At 52.5% G+C, this 15,257-nt stretch overlaps 1 protein-coding gene and 1 long non-coding RNA gene across 2 annotated transcripts in view; one reads left to right on the forward strand and one right to left on the reverse strand.

The window, feature by feature from the left end:
• RMI2 (RecQ mediated genome instability 2) overlaps positions 1-2,334 on the forward strand; it is a 4,212-nt gene extending 1,878 nt beyond the window's left edge. The window contains exon 2 of the mRNA XM_029948180.1: positions 1,134-2,334. Coding sequence (XP_029804040.1) covers positions 1,134-1,282 — 149 coding nt within the window. The 3' untranslated portion in view covers positions 1,283-2,334. The remainder of the gene's footprint in view (positions 1-1,133) is intronic.
• A 12,510-nt stretch (positions 2,335-14,844) lies between these two features.
• The window catches only part of LOC115297499, a 5,419-nt gene continuing 5,006 nt past the window's right edge, over positions 14,845-15,257 (reverse strand). The window contains exon 3 of the long non-coding RNA XR_003911445.1: positions 14,845-15,113. This is a non-coding gene — a long non-coding RNA (uncharacterized LOC115297499). The remainder of the gene's footprint in view (positions 15,114-15,257) is intronic.

The following is a 15,257-nucleotide window of genomic DNA, read 5'->3' on the forward strand; positions in this document are numbered from 1 at the left end:
TGTTAACCTCCCCTGGTTGGGATCTCCTTGGGCGTGTTCTTTTCCTTGGGTCATCAGTCATCTCTTTCTGAGCATTCTGTGTCTTCCAGCACATTGGAATTATTCAGAGGGTATTTGGCAAAGTGTGGTTTTAGAGCTGGCCCGTGTCCCATCGCTCGCTCTGGTGGAATCTGGAGGTGGGTTCCGAGAAACCTAAACCCCTCATGCAAGGGGCAGAAATGGAGAGGGGGAGCATCAGCCTGCCAGGCTTCCCTCAGCCAGAGCCCTGGGGTCTGCGTGCAGACTCACAGGGACATGCTGTGGGGGCCGCAGAGAGCCTGCCCTTCCTGTTGTGTTTGGGGTTTTTTTACACAATTGAATTTTGTGCGGTTAAGACTGGCCAAGTTGTGCTTTCAAGGAGAGCCACTTCCCCAAGGGAATGGGAAGGGAGTCGTGGTTAAGATGTTGTCCTTAGGTCCTCCTGACGGCAGCCCACCGTCTCGTCGCGTTGATTTGCTAGGATGTGCGCCCGGCTGGTGGCGGGGATCGGTCCCGGGCAGCTGGGACCACAGGGCGGCGTGGCAGGGCGCTGCGGGCCAGCTCAGCTCCTCTGGCATCCAGAGGCACTTGGATTTACTTTGCGCTGTCGGGGGTGGCACTTGGATTTACTTTGCGCTGCCTGCAGAGAGGACTGACTGGTCCTGTGCACGGACACCAGCCGCATACCCTGTGGCGTTTGGGCAGGAAACGTTAGAGAAAAGCTTAGGGGGCGCTTGCCCCTGCCTTGGGACCTACTCTGATGTGAGTCTCTTCCATTCCTGGGTCATAATTGTTTTTGCATGATGATAGCTTGCTGCGATTTTGTTCTAACATTTTTAACCCAGGAAGATTCAGAAGTCACCCTCCAGGTTGAATGTTGAACTTACCGTCTGCCTATATATATATAATATATATAAATAGATATTATATATCATCTGTGTGTATATTAAATAGATCACTGACTGTCTTGGCATTTTGCTATCTACTCCCCCCTCCCCCTTTTCTTGTCTCTAATTCCCGCTCTGACAAAGTGAAGCTCTCTGAAGGACGGGTCTCTGTTTTGTGTTTGTTTTTTGCATCAGTGCGAACATCACCATGGGCTTTTCTTCTTCTAGGAAAGTATGTGATGGTCATGGGAGTGGTTCAGGCATGCGGCCCGGAGCCCTGCCTTCAGGCTGTGAAGATGACAGATCTTTCCGACAACCCCGTCCACGAAAGCATGTGGGAACTAGAGGTTGAAGATTTACACAGGAATGTTCCTTAGACGACGCTGGAACCGTTGCCAAAAACAACAGAAATCCTGAAACAATTTAATTGGTTCCAATACTGTGTGGATTTCACGTGTACCATTCCGTGTATATTTCTCAATAGCTTCTCGAAGAGTTTGCTTTGGTTGCCCAAGGACTGCGGAGGTAGGATTTCTAAATCCTGGGACACTCCCTTAACTCGGCCCCCACGCCCCTTGCTTTGTCGACCGTTTGCAGATGAAAAGCAGATGTGTGCTCTGTTTTGGATTTTTTGGGTGTTTTTTTTTCTTTTGGTTGATGTGTGTTCATTCCCTTTAAAGCACGCAGAAACCCCGTGTTGCGTTTTCCAAGTTTTACGAGAGCGGATAACTTTTTCCGTTGCTGCCGGGACCCTGTTTTTAAGACACAGAATCTGAATGTCACTCCGGTGATTTCGTTGTGGTTGTGGGCCAGGCACCCGACTTCCGGAAATGGGAGTGAGCTCGTGGCCCGCCTCTCCTCCCCTGGACGACTTCCACATCCGGTGTGCAAGCCAGACAGTTTTCCCTGCCGGGGACACAACAGCCTCCCAGAGACGGTTCTGGAGTCTGAGCCGTTGAAGGTCCATGTCCTGGAGATGCGGACGGCCCCACCCCCACTCTTCCTCACTCGGAAGACGTTGAGACACTTTGCAAGTTTCTTGTTGAAACTCACGTCAAGATTGAGAATGACTTTCAGGCGTTCACTGAACTTCGGCGTCGTGACTTTTGGTGAAACACCGTAAGAGAGCGACCTTCTTGTGTAGAAGCTCTTTTGTTTCCCGTTCTGTTTTATGGAGATATACTTGGCACCCGGCACTGCAGAAGTGTAAGGTGTGCGGCATCATAATGTTTAGAGTTCTTACGTGTTCTGGAAGCAGTGACTTTCTCGCGATCATAATCCCTGCGGGTTTCTGCTCTCTGTGACCTACCCCTGCCTTCTTTTGCCTGGGATCGGAAATATCAGGGGAGTCGGTGATATTCCTACATCGCTGTAGAGTTTTGTTGGGTGACAGAGCTCCTACCACTAATAAATTATTTTACATGCTGTATCTTTTTAAATGTATTTTTTAAATGTTTTATTTATTTTTGAGAGAGAGAGAGAGACAAACATCGTGAGCAGGGGAGGGTCCGAAAGAGAGACACAGAATCTGAAGACAGGCTCCAGGTTCTGAGCTGTCAGCACAGAGCCCCACGCAGGGCTGGATGCCACGAACCGTGAGATCATGACCTGAGCCGAAGCCCGACGCTCCACCAGCTGAGCTCCCCAGGCGGCCTATATATGCTGTGTCTTTTAAAAAATGGACGATTTGGGGGCTCCTGGCTGGCTCAGTCAGTAGAGCATGTGATGCTTGATCTGGGGGTCATTGACTTCGAGCCCCAATGTGGGCGTGGAGCCTACTCCAAAAAGAAAAGAGACTGTTTCTTAGAGTAGCTTTAGATTTATAGAAAAAAAAAAGAAAGGCAGAAAGCACAGAGTTCTCATAGAGGAATAGACTGAGGTTCTATTATTAACGTCTTGCGTTGGTGTGGCACATTTGTTACAATTGATGGACCCACATTGATATTCTGATTAAAGTCCATCATTGTATTAGGGGTCTCTCTTTGTGATGCAAGTTCTCCCCATCTTACAAAGGCATAATATCCTGTCTACCATGATAGCATTGCGTAGAATCTTTCACTGCCCTGAAAAAAACGCTGCTCCACCTTGACCCTTCCCTCTCCCTCAACCCCTGGCAAACACTCATCTTTCTCCTGCCTCCATGGTTTGCTTTCTCCAGAAAGTTCCAGTCAGTTGGACTCCTACAGTAGGTAGTATTTTCAGACTGGCTTCTTTCCCTTAGCAAAACGCATCCAAGGCCCCTCCGTGTGGTTTTGTAACTTGCTTGCTCATTTCTTTTTATCGTTAAGTAATGCGTCCTTGTATACAGCCTGGTTTGTGAGTTTGTTTCTTGACAGACATTTGTGTGGTTCCAGTTTTCGCTGGTTATTAATGGCACCGCTGTGAACATTCACATGCATGTATTGTGTGCTCACGAGGTTTCAGTTCTACGGGGTGCGCGCCTGGGGTCCTATGTAAGCCCACGTTAGCCTGGTGGAAACCACCAGACTGCCTCGGTCCTGTCTATCGGGCTGCTATAACAAAATGCCATCGACTAGGGGTGGGGGGGTGGGCAGGGGCTTAAAAACAACGGAAATTTATTATGCACTGTTCTGGAAGCTGGGAAGTCCACGATCACGGTGCCAGCAGATTCGGGGGCCTGCTTCTCGTGCCCAGATGGCCGTCCTGGGCCTCTCTCATCAGGGCATGATACCATCACGAGGGCTCCACTCTCGTACCCGGTCACCTCCCGAAGACTCCCACCTCCAAATACCCTCATGCTGGGAGTTAGGTTTTAACCCACGAATTTCGCGGAGGGGACACATTTTCAGTCTACCGCCCTGTGTTGGGGAGTGACCGAACCTCTTTGCCTTTCCATCTGCCGCGTCCGAGAGTCTTCATTATCCCACATCCGTGCCGGCGTTCGGTGGGGTCCGTATTTGGGATTTCCCTTGTTTTTAAACTTTGGGTTTTTTCCTGATGTTTTATGTTTGTTTTTTTAAACTTCTAAAGACAAGACAAATTGGAAAGTGCACGTTGTTTTTCTCACTGATCAGGGATGGACTGTTTGAAGCTTGTTTCAAAGCAGGTGCTGTTCAGAGTTTGGGGATTTTTTTCAGGCAATGTTGCTGAGCTCTCTGAAGAACTTTGCAGCAGATAGACCCGAATGTGAGCTGTTCGTGTGTCATTACACTTGCTGTGTGACTGTGAGCAAGTTATGTGACATCTCTGCTTTAGTTTCCTCGTCTATGACATGCAGATTTTACCCAGCTCCTGCCTGGCCTTGCTAAGAGGAGCGAATGAAGAAGCACACAAATAAATCACTTGTACATGCGCCTGGCACACAGCCGGCACCAAATGATCATTTCTGGGAGGAATTTGTGAGTTCTTAACTTACATCCACCAACTGTCTTTTAAAAAAAATTTTTTTTTTAAAGAATAATTTTGGGCGCCTGGGTGGCTCAATTGGTTAAGTGTCCGACTTCTGCTCAGGCCATGATCTTGTGGTCTGTGAATTTCAGCCCCGCGTCGGGCTCTGTGCTAACAGCTCGAAGCCTGGGGTCTGCTTCCGATTCTGTGTCTCCCCCATCTCTGCCCCTCATGCTCATGCTCTGTCTCTCTCTGTCTCTCAATAATAAATAAATGTTAAAAATAAAAAAAATAATTTTAGGTTTACAGGAAAATTGTAGAGACAGTGCCAAGAGTTCCCATAGTCCACAGCCAGTCTGCTTTCTAATTAACATCCTACATTAGTGTGGCATATTTGTTACGACTAATGAACCAATGTTGAGATGCTTTTATTTAAAAAGAATTTTTTTAAAGGTTTATTTATTTTTTAGAAAGAGAAAGATTGAGCATCGGGGAGGGGTATAGAGGGAGACACAGAACCCGAAGCAGGCTCCAGGCTCCAAGCTGTCAGCACAGAGCCCGACGCGGGGCTTGAACCCATGAACTGCGAGGAGCCAAAGTCAGACGCTTAACCGACTGAGCCACCCGGGCACCCAGAGGTGCTATTACTAACTAAAGTCTGTATTTTATTCAGCCTTCCTTTGTTTTTCTTCCCCCCTAATGTCTCTTTTCTGCTCCGGGATCCCAACCGGAATACCCCCGTTGGGTTTAGCAGCCCTGTCTCCTTAGGGCCCCTGGTGGCCAGCACTCTGGACCCTCTTTGATTGGATGGACATTTAATCCTGACACAGGCCCTGGGATCTCTGTGGTCAGATTCCCAGCCTAAAACGTTATTTCACAGTTGTTACAGGGTCCCCACAGTAGCTCCCTAGCTAGGCTACACGACATCGAAGTCCACACCCCAAGCCTGCCCCTTCCCTGAAGTCTGCCTTTTCTGCTAGAAAACGGACCCCACCTGCTGAGAACCTTGCCCACCATTTCCTGCCCGGGTTGCCGCCCCTGAGTTTTTGGTAAATAATGTCCTATTGACAAACGCCTCGATGGGCCTGATAGCGTTGCCTGGGCAATGACCTGTGTGAGGAGTGTGGGAGGCGGTGCCAGGAGGTGCCTGGTGTTTTTCCCACCGTCCCCGCAGACTGCGGTGGCTTCCAGAGGCTGGCGGTGCTGGAAGTGTGCCTCCCCAGCGTGGTGGCCGGGCTCTTGCGGTTCCCCAGAACATTAATAGCTCTGTTTGGGCTAGCGTTTCCGCCTTGACATCACCAAAGGAAAACGCATCTCAGTTGGGGGTTTTAGTTTTCTGGTGTGAAATCACAGTTGGTTTATCAGCAAGCACCCGTTCCCCCCCCCCCCCCCACCTCCCCCGCCACTTCCCAGCCAGACAAGGGCAGGCTGTGTGCTCCGGGCCGCCCAGCTTCCCTTTTGAAATTGGCTCTTTTCTAAGAACTGAAAATAAGCGCCCTAGGCCGTGACTTCACTTTTCTTGGAACTGCTTTACATTAGAAGAAGAAAAAAAAACACACACACACAACAACAACAAAAAAACGACACACAAAAAAAAAAACCAACCCTCATCTGGCTGGTTTTGGATCGCTCAGTTCCCTCGTCATTTCTGCTGTATATTCTTGTAAAGCTGAAGTTTGACCGTGAAATTCTGCATCAGGTAAAGCAGGAAGGGAAAGCAGTGAGCCCCGTGAGATGGTCCAGTGTTGTGGGTGCCGTGTCTGATGGAATGCTGGCAGAGAGAAGGAGCGGGGAAGGCACACCGTGGGGTCACGTTCGGATCCCCAGGCCCCCAGGCGGGACTGCGTGGCCCTGAGACAGGTCAGCCCACCGAAGGGCTAGGGCCAGAGTTGCTAAACCTCACGGCAATGTCCAAACTCACCCGGCAGCTGGTAAGGAGAAAAAAAATGCACTTTCCAGCACAGCGACTTACATTTACCAGGCAGTTTGGAGCCCCTGCCCGCTTAGGGTAACGGAGAGAGTGACTTAGCCACACTCGGGCCTTGGCCCTGGTTCTGCCCTTTCCTGTCTGACCTTGGGCTTTGGAGGTGAGTCTCCGAAGTGTGGATAGGTCTCCCCTCCCAGGATGCTCCCCTGGAGGTACATTCCTGGGAACTGGGGTAGATGCCCCTCCTCAGCGGGGGTCTCAGACACACAGCGTTCTGAAATCATCTGTTAGTATCTCTACCCATCAGAGGAGGCTCCAGTGATGTGATCACGGCTCACTTCTCCCCGCCCCGTGCAGGGCCCCGTGCACAACCCACACGGGCCGGCAGTAAATGTTGGGGAAATGGCTGGTTTTCCCGTGGGAAGGCTGAGGTACTCCACAGGGAGCAGTGCTCTGGCCTCTCCACTTGGCACACCACTGGTTTCAAATGAAAGCCGCCTTCCCCCCCCTCCCCCATGCCTCACTAAAGGCGCCCTTTGAATCAAGCACCTGGGTAATTTGTAACCAGCCTGAGGGTGCTTGCTAGAATGTTTGAGTGCATTCTGAAGTGCAAACAGAGGCAAGCTGATACAAAAAGAAAAGGCTGGAGGAAAAGACAAGACAGCCCAGCACCCCTGCCCCCAGCCTGCCCCACCAAAATGTGTGCATTTTGGGCAAGAGTCTGAAATTATAGTCCTAGGAGAATCAGTAAGCATCTCTTGATAAAAAATGCAAATTCAACCAAGAGTTACATGCCAGGGACTGTGCTAAAACATTTCCCCTGTTACTTCATTTTATCATGCCAATGCCTCTGGGACGTTCATCTCCTTCCCTGCCCTCAAAAAAGGATGCAGTCCTTAGCCCAAGCGCATCTGGCCAGCAGGCTGTGGCAGAGACAGGTGTCAGGCCGGTTGATGTCCCTTGCTGTAGGGGAGGTGGCCTGGGCCTTCACTGAGAGACCACCCTTTCCAGAGAAGGTCCTGGGACCCACTCTGGAAGCTGCTGCTCTTCCACTTAGGTGCTGGCTCCCCCTGCTGGCCGGCCACGGACACTGCTGCCCTGCGCCGTCAGAGATGGATGACCGCCAGAGGCCGGATTGAAAAGTCACAGAAGGCAGCAAAGGAACAGACTGGGGCCGTGAGATGCTCCACGGCTGTCCACCCTGGGAGTTTTGCTCATTAGGGCCGAGCCATCTTGGGGTTGGGAGATGGGGGACGGTGTTGGATGGGCTCCGATGGTCCTGCTTTTGAAGCCTCGACCTACTGCCTATGCACTGGGTGACCCTGGGCAAGTGACTGCACTTCTCAGAGTCCCAGGGATGCCTTGGGGTCAGAGAGGTCAAGCTGCTTGTCCACAGGGGACCATTAACTGGAATCCAAGCAATCTTAGCAGATGCTCAATAAAATGGTCACCTCATTGGTCTATCGCTCAGCACTTACGGGGCACCTGCTGGCTCCCAGGGTCTGGGGACACACACACCGTGACACGACTCGCGGCTGCTCGCTGAAAAGCACGGTTATCTTCTCATGCTTTACACCTGTGACCTCCCACGCTGCTGCCCCTCTGCTTACAGCTCAAGAAACGTCTGTGATTAGATCAGGCTCCGCAGGATAACCCCGGCACAAGGCCCTTAACCGAATCACAGCTACAAAGTCTGCAAAGGTAGCATTCACAGGTTTCAGGGGTTGGGACACGGACACGCGGGGAAGCATTCTGCCTGCTGGGTGGGCACCCTGTCCCCGGAAAGTGTGCATCTGGCCCAAATGCAGAGATGCATTCACCCGGGCCTGGGGCCCTCCCCCTCTCAATCTGCTCATCTGAATCCATCCCCCCAAATGCAGTGGGTGGCAACCCAGAGGGGATGCATTCTGGCTCTGCCCCGATCCCAGGGACCAGAGACGCGATCCGGGCCCGAACGATGAAGAAGAGGACCGAAAGGAGAAACCGGCCCTAGCACGTGTGAAAGACCAGACCACTAGGCTTCCTTCCCCGCTGGGCAAACATGAAGAGGGAAGGAGCTTCTCAGAAGGCTCTGTTTTCACCTAACTCTGTGTCCCTGGAGGAAAAAGCAGAACCAGGAGTTTTCATCAAATAGGCAGTTCTTGTTTTGGAAAGTCTCAGGCCCAGGCCCTGCCCTGGGGTCTTCTGGTGCCCGGCTGTGCCCCATTCGGATGCAGAGACCTTCCCGCAGCTCCCCGCACCCGGCCTGGGCATCCTGCACGGAGGTCTCAGGACCGTGGCAGGGGGCTGATGGTGAGCCCCACCTGGGCTGCATTTAGCTTGTCTCTGCCCACACGGTTCATTAGAACTTGTGTGGGCGGGCTTAGGCGAATAGAAGCATTTAGAAAGGCCTCTGAATAAGGTTTCTAACCCACCCGGTGTAGCCACCGCAGACCTATGGCTTCCTGGCCCAAGGCCCCTGGTGGAGGTTGACTGCTGAGCCCTCTGTCTCCTCCGACGCGCACCCTGGAGTCCAGAGGAAGGGCAAATAAAAAACTTCAGAACTCCAGGGACCAGGACCGAGGGGGCCACTCACCCCCCAGCTTTCCCGAGGAGGAGGAGGAGGATCAGAGGGTGGGAAAGCTCCCATGGAGGAACCTGGTGGACCCCCTACCCCTCGCTCCTGGCCGTCCCGGACCACCCTCGGTGCTGGGCCACTGAGACGGGGGTTCTACTTGGTGGCCGTTCGACAGAGTCCTTGACTAATACTCCTCGGAATTGTCCTGGTCACCAAAAACGAACACGGGAGAAACCGTCACAGCCAGGGCGAGTGGATTGCCCTGTCCCTGTGTTGGCCCCTACCGCAGCCACGTGTGGTGTTTGAAATCGGGGGGCCTCGGGAGACCTGACAGCTCAAGGTACGGTGGGGGCTTGCAACAGAGAGAAGACATAGGACAAAAGGAAGTTCAAGTGGAGCATGCACTTTAGTTAATAACCTTTTTATCGAAGTCTATTTATTTTTGAGAGAGAAACAGTGTGAGCTGGAGAGGGGCAGAGAGAGAGACAGAGACACAGAACCTGAAGCAGGCTCAGAGCTGTTTGTTTTTTTTTAAACCTTTTTTTAATGTTTACTTGAGAGAGACACGTGGAGTGTGAGTGGCGGAGGGGCAGAGAGAGAGACACACAGAATCTGACTGGGCTCCAGGCTCTGAGCTGTCAGCAAAGATCCTGATGCAGGGCTCAAACTCATGAGCCCTGAGATCTTGCCCTGAGCCATAGTCGTAAGTTTAACTGGTGGAGCCACCCAGGTGCCCTGAGCATTCAGCTCTTGATCTCAGCTCAGCTCTTGATCTCAGTGTCATGAATTCAAGTCATGCATTGGGTGTGGAGTCATCTTAAAAAAAAAAAAAATTCCTAACTTCCGATGTTCCTAATCGGGGCATCTGGGTGGGAGGTAGCTGGGAACTCTATACTTCTGTCACAGTTTTTCTATAGCTCTAAAACTGTTCCCTTCCCCCCTCCAAAAAAAAAAAAACCAAAAACAGGCTGCCCAGTTTAATTTGAATGTCCGATAAAATAATACTCTTTAAGTATGTTTCATGCACTATTTGGGATTTTGTTACACTAAAAAACTACCCATCGTTTCTCTGACATTCACTTTTAATGGGGTGTCCAGCATTTCTCCTGGCAATCTTACCTCAATGAATTCTCAGTTCTTGAGGAATTTGAATGTAAGCAGGGCTGCGTGGCCAGGGTCTCCGGGAGGTATGGGGCAGCCCAGGTGTAGGTCCTGGGGCCTGCCCCGTGGTTGGCAGTGAGAAGGCAGGTGAGGCCGTGGATGCATTTTCTAATTCCAAGGCCGGCCCTCCCCCCACCGCTCTTGCCTGGCTCCCGTGAAGAAGGAACAGTGTTGGGAAAGATCTGCTGTGAGCCCAGTGGGGCGGTGCAGGGCCCCCAGGAGCCCCCTGGGGGACTCCAAGTCTCTGCTCACTGTGACAGCTGGGACAGGTACCCGAGACCGTGGCTTAGGGACCATGATGGCGCATAAGAAATTGCTATGGACTCAGCAGCTCACCTGGCCGGCCTGGTGGGGTGAGGGCTTTCTTGTCGCAGACCTCATCGGGCGGAGGTCAAGGTGGTGGCTGGCCGAGCTCTTTGCGGGAGGCTCTGGGGAGAATCTGCTTTCAAGCTCAGGCAGGTTGTTGGCAGAGGCCAGTCGCTTAGGGTCCCAGGGCTCTAGGACTTTTAATTTTTTTAAAGGTTTGGTATTTTTGAGAGAGAACAGGTGGGGGGGGTGCAGAGGAGAGGGGGACAGAGGATCTAAAGCAGGCTCCCCACGGTCAGCACAGAGCCCGACATGGGGCTCAAACTAATGAACCCCATGAGGTCATGACCAGAGACTAAGACGCTTGAATGAGCCAGCCAGGTGCCTCTAGGCTGCAACTTAAAGGGCACGTATGAGGGGCACCTGGGTGGCTCAGTCGGTTGAGCATCTGACTGACTCTTGGTTTCAGCAGCTCAGGTCATGATCGCTTGGTTTCCTGAGTTCCAGCCCCATGTCGGGCTCTGCACTGACCCTGTGGACCCTGCTTGGGACTGACTCCCCCCCCCCCCCCCCCCCCCCCCCCCCCGCTCATGCACGTAAGGGATAAAGTGGGTTCCAAACCAGAGAACATGTTTCACATCCCGGCTCCCCACCCCTGTGAGGCCGTGTGGCACCTGGGACACACAGCTTCTATGAGCCTGTGTCGAGGGTGACTTTGTCACACTGCGCGCAAGAACTGTATCTGACAGCTGCTGTGGCTGTGAGGATGCCTCCCCCTATGCTCCCCACCCCCCTCCACTGCTCGAGCTTTCCGAACTCTAGCAAGACCTGCCTTGTCTTTGTAGGCGTGAGAATGGCGTTTTCCCTGTTTTCCCCACAGTCTTCGCCTGGCTGGCTTGTGACAAGGTTCTTCAAGAATGAGCTCACCGCCTTGGGCCCTTTAGCTCCCCAGTTTGGCAGGGCTGGACCAGACTTGGCATGGGAGAGAAATGTCAGTGGGGGGGAAAATCTGTTAAATGTACGCGCGTAGTCAAACGCATATCCAATTCCAGGACAAACAGTTGCACACGTGGGTGTGTTAATGAGCCCGAGGTAGGAAATGTCCGGCAGGTCGAAGTGAATTTCCATCTGCTCCCTCCCCGCATGGCCCGTGGACATGACTTGTGGCAGGGGCGTTTCTCTGTGAACATCCTGTTGATTCCCCGGGTCATCGGCCTTGAGGACCAAATTCGCCTGGTAGCCCCGAGAACGTATTAACGGAGACAGAACAAACAAGGCATCTTGGGTAATGGGAAAGCGAGGGGCCGGTTTTGCGCAAGTTCCAACATGGGTGGTTTATAGCTAATTGGAAAAACATGCCTCTTCTCTGTGGCCTAATCCTTCTTGCAGTCGCCCGGCCCTTAAGTGTTCCCAGATGGCTTAAGGGGGCGTAATTGGCTCCCAGGGTGGTCAACGCAGTTAGAAAAGGGGCAAAGAGCTCGTGCCTGTGTCGGAGAGCAGGGAATTGGCGGCTCCGTCTGGGGGAGCAAGGACCCTGTCTGTCACCAGCCTCCTCGGCCACGGCACAGGGGTAGGTGTCCGGAATGGCAGAGAGGAGGGATTTAAATTGAGCCCTCAGGATGCAAAGGTTGTGGAGACAGAGTTTGGGGCCCAGGCAGGAAAAGGAAACGGGCGACATTTAAGCCCTTGTGGAGCCAAAGAGCCCCTCACTCTTTGCTCAGAAGCACGGTGTCGGGTCCTTGCCTCCTTCTGTAAGGTTCTGTTCAGAAATACAGAAGCTGACAGCTCTACTTTCCCTTCCTAATCGGGGTTCTCTGTTCCCAGGGACAGATGAGCTGGCTGGGCCCTGGCCTCACCAGGCTCCTTCCTGAGAAACCTCCGTCAGCAGAGCGAAACTCAGCCGTGGTCTACGTCCCTGGCCTTCTGGTTTAGGTGCTGCAGAAGCGAGCGTGTGGCTGACTCAGCACCCCCGCTCCTCCCTGGCCCACCCGGCCCCCCAGCCAGGCCAGTGGGACCCGGTGGGTCCATGACCTGGCTTTGCCAGCTGGTCTCAGTCCCTGGGGCCACCTCTTTCCGAGCCGCTGGTGGTTTCAAGATGAAACATTGCCCGTGGAGGCCCCGCTCCCCCCCGCCCCCCACAGCGGTGTCCAAGGTGGAGGGGGGTTGCGGACCAAGAGGTGATACTGTTATTAGAGTTATAAGGGTTTGTGGTTTCCTCTCTCTGTCTCCACTTCCTCCCTGAAACCCCAAAAGAGGCTTCTCAGGAAAGGAAGGACCTTTCAGATGCAGGAGCGTGGCTGGGAATGGCTCTTCCCAGTTATGCCGGCCGGCTGGAGGCTGGGGTGTGGGGTGGATCAATGGGGCCACTGAGGCACAGGTGGCCTCCTTATGGCTAAGCTGGGTGCGCCATCCTGCAAACGCCGCCTTTGTGCTGGGAGCTGCTCGGACATTGAGAAAAGCGTTTGTCGAGTCTTGTCCTGCTCAGAACGGGCCAGCTCCAGGGACCCCAGGAGGCCAGGCTGGGTCCCGTGCTTCCCGGGAAGTGTTAGCGTGGAATGCTGGGAATGGCCCCAGCCCTTCAGCATCGGCCCTTCTTGTTCCTGATAATTCCACCATTATGTGAACTAGACCCGATCTTCTGGGAGGAGCATGCTAACCCTTCGAGTGGCCAAGGTGTTGAAGGCTCCGTTAGGATGTGGTCGAGGACACTTACTCTAGAGCCAGGGATGGGGTTCCCCATTTGGAGGGGCTCCGTGGCTGGCCGGAAACTCCGACCTGTTGCATGTGCCCGAGAAGCCAGGTTTAGTGGTTCTAAGCACCACGAGCTACATAACTTGCAGGGTCCCACATACAATGTAAATGGGCTCTGGGATCAAGCCCTCGGAAGAGTCAAGATGGAGACAGCCGGGCATTCAGGCAAGTGTGGGGGCGCTTGCGGGTGCAGGGCCCTGATTGTGCAGTGCGCTTGCCGCAAACCTGGTCTGGGCAGTGAGTGCAGGGCGGGCAGCTGGTCTGGGCACGCAGGTGGGTTTGGTCACCCCACCATCCCTTCTGGGTCGCCGGCCGCCTGGGCCTGGTGAAGTGAGTCTAGGCTGGGGGGCGGGCCGAGTGTGACCTGCGGTGGCAGGAAGGTTGAGACAGGGCTCCGGGCAGCATCTTTTCCCTAGAACGGGAGGTGCCTGAGCGTGGACGCCGGACCTCCTTACCTGTCACACGGCTTAAAGCCAAACACAGACCAGACAACGAGGTGTTAATATGGTCACTCCCCAAGTCGACATTATCTCAAATATTTTCCCCCCTTCATTTGTCTTGTCTGTGGACAAATCTCATCTCATCTCAAAGATGGAGGTCCTACATGTGAACATGAAGGGTAACCCAGAATGTGGTTTCTGCCCCTTGTTTTCTTTGCCTTTGGGTTTCCCCCCTCTGGGCATTCCTGCAGACGCATTGCCCTGGCCATGTTTTGTGAAAAACTAAACTTTCCTGGTTTTTAAACTTTCTTTGTATTTTTTAATGTTTGTTTATCTGGGGGTGGGGGGTGGGAAGAGAGAGGGAGAGCGAGAAGCCCAAGGAGGCTCCACATTGTGAGCACAGAGCCTGATGTGGGGCTTGATCTCTACGAACCGTGAGATCTGGAGCTGAAACCGAGAGTCAGACCCTTACCCGACTGAGCCACTCAGGTGCCCCTCTGTTTTAAGTGAGATTTCTAAATGTACTTAGGTAGATTGGCTAAAAAAAAAAAAGGACAGTCCCATGGGTGCCTGGCTGGCTCAGTTGGTTAAGGGTCTGGCTCTTGATTTTTGGGGTCAGATCAGGATCTCATGGTTTGTGAGTTTCAGCCCTGTATTGGGCTCTGCACTGACAGCATGGAGCCTGCTTGGGATTATCTCTCCCTCCTTCTCTCTGCCGCTCTCTGTCTCTCTCAAAGTAAATAAATCTTATTTAAGAAAAAAAAGAATAGTCCCATTACTGGCGAATAATTGGTCTTAGAGAAGAACCAATCGGAAGTTGCTAAGGAAGGCATTGTTGCAGACTTCGCTTCTACAAATTACTGGCAAACAAATGCCGTTTTCTTCTTGCTTCCGTATGGTCACCAGGAGGAGAAGGCTGTCGCTAGGTAAAGTGAGTCTGGGGAGTGCACGGGGGGCTCTGATCCAAGGGGCTGTGGGATTCCTCCCTCTTCTTACGAAGGGAGCCTTTTCTAATGTACCCGTCTCTCTCCCATTACTCCGCAAACAGAGGCCACTGATCAGGTGAGGTGGGAGCAGACCAGAGATGCTCCGTAGGGGGGTAGGGGGAGGGATGGAGTCCGAAGAAGCCTGCAGAAAGTGCGGAGATTTTTTTCATCTTCTTGGAAAAGAAATCTCTTGTATTACGAAACAAAATACCAATGCTTTTCTTCTCCTAGTCTCTTTCAGAGATGTGAGATAGAACTCATATAGCATAAAATTCACCTCTTTAAACCGTACAACTGAGTGGCTTTTGGTGTATTCACATGGGTACAGGACCGTCCCCACTCATCCCAGAACATTTTTGTCATCGCCCGAAGAAACCTCATTAGCCGTCACCCCCCACCCCCACCAGCCCCTGGAAACACAGGAATCTATTTTCTATCCCTCTGGATGTATTTATTCTGGGCATTTCCTGCTTATGAACCGTATAATGCAGCCTTTTGTGTCTGGCTTCTTACGCTGAGCATCAGGTTTTCAAGGTCCATCTGTGCTGTGGCCGGTGTGGGCTCCGCACCCTTCTGTGATGGCACAATTTCCGTCCTAGGGTAGACCACATTTTGTCCGTTCCTCAGGCGATGGGCATTGTGTCGTTTCTACTTTTTGGCAAACGGGACTTCCTGATGCCTATAAAACCAGAGGAGTCCCAGTGCTGGGCCTGGGTGCTCAGAGACGCTTAACTGGAAGTTAGGAAAAAATGGTACAGTAGTTGGTATTCGTCCTGAGAAAAACAGAACAAAACAAAAAACCTTTGCTCAGTTCTTAATTGTTCTATCCAAAACTACCAGAATGTGCCACACCAAAATGGGTTTCTTTTGGCATAA

This window comes from Suricata suricatta, chromosome 8 (genome assembly GCF_006229205.1).
Source record: "Suricata suricatta isolate VVHF042 chromosome 8, meerkat_22Aug2017_6uvM2_HiC, whole genome shotgun sequence".
Taxonomy (NCBI): Eukaryota; Metazoa; Chordata; class Mammalia; order Carnivora; family Herpestidae; genus Suricata; species Suricata suricatta.